Genomic DNA, 6,651 nt, shown 5'->3' with positions numbered 1-6,651 from the left:
CATCCTCCATACCCATACTACACCAGTAATCTGTAATCTCACCAGTAGATAACACAAAACTGTAGCTTGTGCTGTTTTATTTGGAGGAATGTGATTCAAATGTTATTTAATTTTTTTATATCACACTGTTGTAATAATATGTACTCTGTTGGTGCCTGAGAAGATTTACTGAGGGGGAAAACAGCTCCACTTGCCCCAGGAAATCCCCCCCGCCCCCTGTCTTCCGCAGAGGGATGTGACGTCACAGAGGGAGGTCGCTACACCATCTCTTCCTTCCTGCTCGCGCTGAATGTCCGTCAAAGAGAAGGAGGCACGAATAATAAACATACACCTGTGAGTGTGTGCGTGGAAGAGACAGCGCGATAATGACGCTCCCCAACACTGTAACCGGGCTGTTTTTAATGTTCGCGTGGATTTACCCGAGTCACGCACTTTACTTCCACATCGGGGAGACGGAGAAGAAATGCTTCATTGAGGAAATTCCCGACGAGACCATGGTTATTGGTAAGATACTGCTGCTGCTGCTGCTGCTGCTGCTGCTGCTGCTGTGTTAGCTCATTAGCTCGACAAAGCTAACTAGCCAACTCTGAATGAAGCGACACAGACGACGGCGGCGAGTCCGTGCTCATATGAGACTTAGCACGGTTTACTATTGTAGTCTGTAGCTGGTGAACACCCCGTAAGAAGAGGCTACAGTGTTTCCTGTGAGGTTCGACAGCAGAACATCCCAGATTAGGGTTAATCTGTCAAAATTATTACTGTAATAATTGACAGATTATGAAGTGGCTGATTCGATGACGAGCAAACAGCTGTCGAGCTGTTCCACCACGAAAACACTTGATATGCGACAATTATCTAAAAATTAAAAGACCTTTTAAAGGAAATGCATTGTTTTCTGTTCCAATAACGTGATTTTATTTTATTTTGTTTACAAAGATGGGTTCTAGATGGGAACAATTCGAACCAATTCTCCTCTCATTACCCACCTTTAAATTGAGGTCGTTGCAGTATGAGGGGAGTAAAGAAGTAAAAAAGTAAAAGTGTGCTAGGCCACCGTTTTGGAAGAAAATGAATAACAACAATAAATGAAAAATATAAATGGTTTGCCAAACAAAACTACAACTGCACATTTTTAATATATTGTGCAGCCTTAATTTCAACCTCTTGTTCAATAAACTTTTTTCCACCTGAAACTATTGGTATTGTATTTATGACAATAATACCACAGTAATTCACCGTTTCTTAGGCTTGGGGTGAACTTGCCGTCCACACCCTGATTTTTTCAAGACTTGAAAATGGAGCGTTTTGAAAGTGCTACTCTCTCTGTTTTTATTTGAATTTGAAAAAAATCAGTGCTGCATTTTCCTCACATTTCCGTGTGGATAAAACATTGATGTAACAATGACGTGCTTACCCGCTTCCCGATTGGTCCTCATCAGTCCACTGTGAAGGAAAACAAACTATTATATATACATTAATTTGCCTTCCACTGAAAAGTTAACCTCAGTGGAATCTGCCCATTTGTGAAAACACCAGTAAAAACATAATAACTTGTGAACTTGAAGCTTTAACAAACTTTCCATAAACAATGCAATGAACCACATGGATTTATCTCATAAACACAGTAAACACAACTCTTTTTGAAGGCACCATTAGTCCACTCCACTGACAGTTATTTACCACATGTGGTAACACAAGATCACAATAATGGTGTTGACTCCAAATTGTTCAATAAAAAAATTATTTTATTTTCCAATTTAAAAAAAGCTCTATTGACAAAATATGGCATTTGTGTGTGTTTGACAGGAAAATACAGGACTCAGCTGTGGGACAAGCAGACCAATTCCTTCCTCCCAGCCACCCCAGGTCTTGGGATGCATGTGGAGATCAAGGATCCAGACACAAAGGTCAGAACAGAGGACACACTTTTATCAAACACACCCACATTTTTGCTGTACATATGACAATGACATTGAGACGTTTCTCTTTCGACTCCCCCCTCTCAGATTATCCTCTCTCGTCAGTACGGATCAGACGGACGGTTCACCTTCACCTCCCACACTCCAGGAGAACATCAGATCTGTCTGCACTCAAACTCCACCAAGATGGCTCTGTTTGCCGGTGGGAAACTGGTACGAACGCAGTCACCGCTCACATGTAACTGGTTGATCGTGTTTACATTCTTTGTTGAATAGTGTTCAACAGTTGGGACCGAGATAAGAAAGGGTCGTTGGGTAAATAATGATTGGAAACGGTTTGAGAAATGTTCAGTTTAAGAAACAAAAGAGGGAGTGGAAGGCATTTCTGCTCAGCTGATCTCTGGCTTCTGTCGGGTGTGGTGTTCCTGACGTGAAGAATTAGTCACTGGGTGTTGGAGATCCTCCTTGGCAAACTCTCTCTTCCCCTTTCTCTCCCCCACCTCTCTTCTGTCCCCTATTCTACTTTCACCCCAACTGGCCAAGGCAGATGCTGCACATGTTAAAAGGGAGTTTCTTTTCTCTCCATCGACACCTTCAAGGCTGGCTCATTGTGTGATTAGTTGGGCTTCTGTCCACTGAAGTATTTGATTAGGCTTGATTGGACTGTGAAGAAGTTATATATCATTACTATGATTATTATTATTGTTATTATTGTTATTATTGTTCTTGTTATATTAATGCAAAAAGCTGTTAGTGTGTCTCTTTGAATTGATTTTGCCTGTGGGAATAGGGAGGTTTTGAACCCAGGGCTGTAAAGGTGGGTTTTGATATTGGGATGTTGGGGATAATGTGCTCTGTGCTGTGCCTTTTTTTACTCCTTAAATCAGGGTTTACAGTTCTAAACTGTACAATAATGAGCTGAACTACACTGAAGATTTGGGTGGAAATGCAGTTATATACACACACACACACACACAGGTGTTTCCGGTTATTCTGGCTGATTAGCACAAAGCTCAGGAGCCCCTGAGGAATTAAGAGTAATGCTTGGAGCTTTGAAGTAATAGTTCAGGTTTAGTTAAAAGTGTAGTTGTCCAGGCTTCCCTTCGTCATCGGCCAAAGACGACGATATCTTCAGAATAGTTTTCCTACGTTATCTCGGTATTCGACGGCGTTTCCTGCCACAATCAGACATTGTCAAAATGAAAGATTAACAGTGTTCATCTGTCGATGTTGCAGAGAGTGCATCTGGACATTCAAGTTGGAGAACACACAAACAACTACCCTGAGATTGCAGCGAAGGACAAACTCACCGAGCTGCAGCTGCGAGTCCGACAACTTCTGGACCAAGTGGAGCAGATCCAGAAGGAGCAAAACTACCAGAGAGTCAGTGCTTAAAACACACACCACATTTATGAGATACGTGGGTTTTTTAACTGTCTACTAACTTCATCATGTCATGTCTTTGTTCCAGTACCGCGAGGAGCGCTTCCGCATGACAAGTGAAAGCACCAACCAGCGTGTCCTGTGGTGGTCCATCGCTCAAACACTTATCCTCATCATCACTGGGATTTGGCAGATGAAGCACCTGAAAAGCTTCTTTGAGGCCAAGAAACTCGTGTAGTAGACATTACGTCTGAGCACGAGCGGCACCAGGAAACGCAGTTAATGACTCACAAAGACAATGTTGACTTGAGTGGGACAGAGACACGTCTGGGGTGCAGGGACGCAGAGACATCCAGGAACAGACCAACGGACTTACTATCAGCCACAAATGGTACGAGCAAACTCCCAGGAGCAGTTATTATCTGAGTCTGAGACATTGTTGTGTTGTTTTGTTAGCAGCACACATTCCTGTTGCCTTTTATGTTTTTGTTTCCACAACATTGGACCGAACCATCAGTTTTCTATCTGCCTGTGAAAGAAGACGACGCAGAGACACAATTTAAGTAATAGTCCGTGATTTCGTCCGTGAACACGTTTTTAAATCTTGTTATTGAACAAGATTTATCCTCTTCACAACCTTTTAGGCCTCGGTTTAGACTGCAGCCCAAATCGGATTTTAACCCTTCTGTTACCAATCCTGTCGTCGTCCTGGATTTGGCATGCGTACGTGTCAAAACCACAACTCCTAAACTGTTTGTGATGGAGAAAACTCAAAAACTGTGGACCACCATCTGTCCACGGTGAGACCCCGCGGTAGACTAAGCGGTAGAAGTTGGACAGATGGATGGATGGATACCAGAAAGCAGAGAAATAGAGCTTTGCGCACATATACTTGTCATTACGGTAGAACCTCAGGACTTCCCAGCGCGGCACACGTTTGTGACGTCAGCTTCTCCGTACTGTAGTTCCTAAACGGTTGAATAACTGCCAGATATGGAAAAGGAACGTTATCTTGGATATAGCTGCAGAAGCACTTTTCTACAGCCTGATTATCATGATGATCAGTCAAACTACGTACTGAGGTGGTTTTTTGAGTCTGATTCTGATCAAATTTTTACAGATCCGTTTCAGTCTGGATTTCAGATAAGTGTCTTCTGCGTCACTCGCAGCGCGGCTCGAATGACGACAACAACGACGGAGGTCTGGAGAGACGGAAGTGAATCAAAGGAAACAGGCACAGATTTCTTGTCGTCCATTTTGTTTTAGACTACTTGTTTTTCCAAGGGCGTGGTCTGTAACTACACAAATCCACGAGGATTAGACTAGACTAGAAGATTAGATTCTGATCACATATGCTTACAAATCCGATCCGGGCTGCAGTCTAAACAAAGCCATCGATAACTAAACTTGTTTGGGAAAAAAAAGGATGTTGTGAGTGTTTTGAGGGCGGAGCTTTGGCGCTGGAACGGACAGGAGGGGGCGGGGTGTTGGTTTATTTTTTGATCTCAGACAACTTTGTTCATCAACAACTATTTGTAACGTGAAGAGGATTTCAACATTGTTTTTACATCATACAGGAGTGAGTGACTGCAGCAGTGGACGCGCGAGTTATAACCAAGTCATTTATTTTATTTAGGGACGCACGAACAGACCGTTCCCTTCTTCTTCTCCTTCTATGCTTGTGTCCTCTATTATCCAACTATTACTTGTTATTTATGTTTATTTATTTTGCTCAATGAAAAAGAAAATGTGCTGAGACACAAGTACGCAAAATATTCTGTTAATTTCAAATGTAAAATGTATGTATGTGTGTGTGTGTATATATACACATATGTATATATATGTGTATATATATATGTATATGTATATGTATATATATGTTTGTGTGGATATATATGTGTGTATATATATATATGTATACACACATATATATGTATATATGTGTGTATATATATATATATATGTATATATATATGTATATATGTATATATATATGTATGTATATATATATGTATATATATATGTATATATATATATATATATGTATGTATATATATATATATATATATGCATGTGTATATATAAATGTATATATGTATATGTATATACACATGTATATATGTGCATCCGTAGATTTATTGACTCCCAGTTTTATTTCCATTGTGGTTAATGTTAATTTTTGGACATAGGCTTTCTGTTGTAGTCACACTAGAGCTAATATTATACAGACCGTGATTCATTACACGTTAAACTTTGCTTAAACGCTGGTATTTTGATTGTTTATAAGCAGTGAATGAACCCTTAATAAATGGTTTATAACAACCTGTAACACACTGTCGCTGTTGAGTAGCACGGAAGACTTTCTTTATTAATGTAACTGACATTTAAAGGTACAGTGTGTCAAATTAAGCAACATAAGGATTGAAGCATAAGTGGACAGATTGAACGAGATCAGATCACAAAAACCACATTAGGTGGTGGTTTGAGGACACATTAAAGACCACCGTGTCCTTTCGCTCTGACCTGCTGCATTTTCACAGTGAACTAAATCTATTTTCTTTGGACATTTCTCGTACTCTGGTTTATCTGCAGACTCAGACTGAGACTCTTTTAAAGTGTTTCCGTGAATAGAGCCTAAAAAACCTCAACTAATCCATCGTGTGTCGTGGGGCTGCAACGATTAATCGATTGCCAAGTTACATGATACATTTTTAGTTGTTTAAATGTGAATATTGTCTGGTTTCTTTGCTCCATGTGGCAAAGAAATCATTCAAACTGTTCAATTGTGAACATCATCATTCAGAGGTTTTGGGGAAACAACGGTTGACATTTTTCAACATTTCCTGACATTTTGTGTAAACGTACTTAAACCATTATAGTTGCAGCCCCAGTGTGCTTTAAACTACACGTGTGAATATTAATATGGTCAAAGGTCATCATATGACGCACGTTTCTCACAGAACAGATTCAGCTCCACCTTGTGGCCTTAACTGGAAAACGTCGCTTGTTCAGTTGTGCTGGAGGTGGCTAATGTCGTGCATTAAATGTCATATTTCTAGTTCATCCATTTATACATGAAGTACACACACACTGCTGTGTTCTACTGTCAGTCCATTTATTTACCAGTAAAAGATTCTCCACAGAAAGAGAACAATGATAAACAAATGACGTAGAGTGCGTTATAAACCATTTATATTCCATACGAATGCGTCTGTTTGTTGTGAATTCTTTTCTTGCTCATTGTTTTTATTCAGTCTGTGAAGTGTCAGGATCAGGCTGTAAATAACCAGTCCTGTATGTTTTCTAATGCCTTTTAATATGATATCGACTCAGTGTTTTTAAATGGTCA

General features: G+C 40.2%; 1 protein-coding gene across 1 annotated transcript; it reads left to right on the top strand.

Annotated features, from left to right (window-relative positions):
- Positions 1-256: 256 nt before the first annotated feature.
- On the top strand, positions 257-5,127 carry tmed4 (transmembrane p24 trafficking protein 4). Its single transcript, XM_058644250.1, has 5 exons — positions 257-504; positions 1,807-1,907; positions 2,007-2,132; positions 3,156-3,302; positions 3,391-5,127. The coding sequence occupies exons 1-5, from the start codon at positions 366-368 to the stop codon at positions 3,538-3,540; spliced, it is 663 nt and encodes a 220-aa protein (XP_058500233.1). The 5' UTR covers positions 257-365; the 3' UTR covers positions 3,541-5,127.
- The last annotated feature ends 1,524 nt before the right edge of the window (positions 5,128-6,651 follow it).

The sequence above is a fragment of the Solea solea genome, chromosome 11, assembly GCF_958295425.1.
Source record: "Solea solea chromosome 11, fSolSol10.1, whole genome shotgun sequence".
Taxonomy (NCBI): domain Eukaryota; kingdom Metazoa; phylum Chordata; class Actinopteri; order Pleuronectiformes; family Soleidae; genus Solea; species Solea solea.
This window is presented reverse-complemented; position numbering and strand designations above follow the sequence as displayed.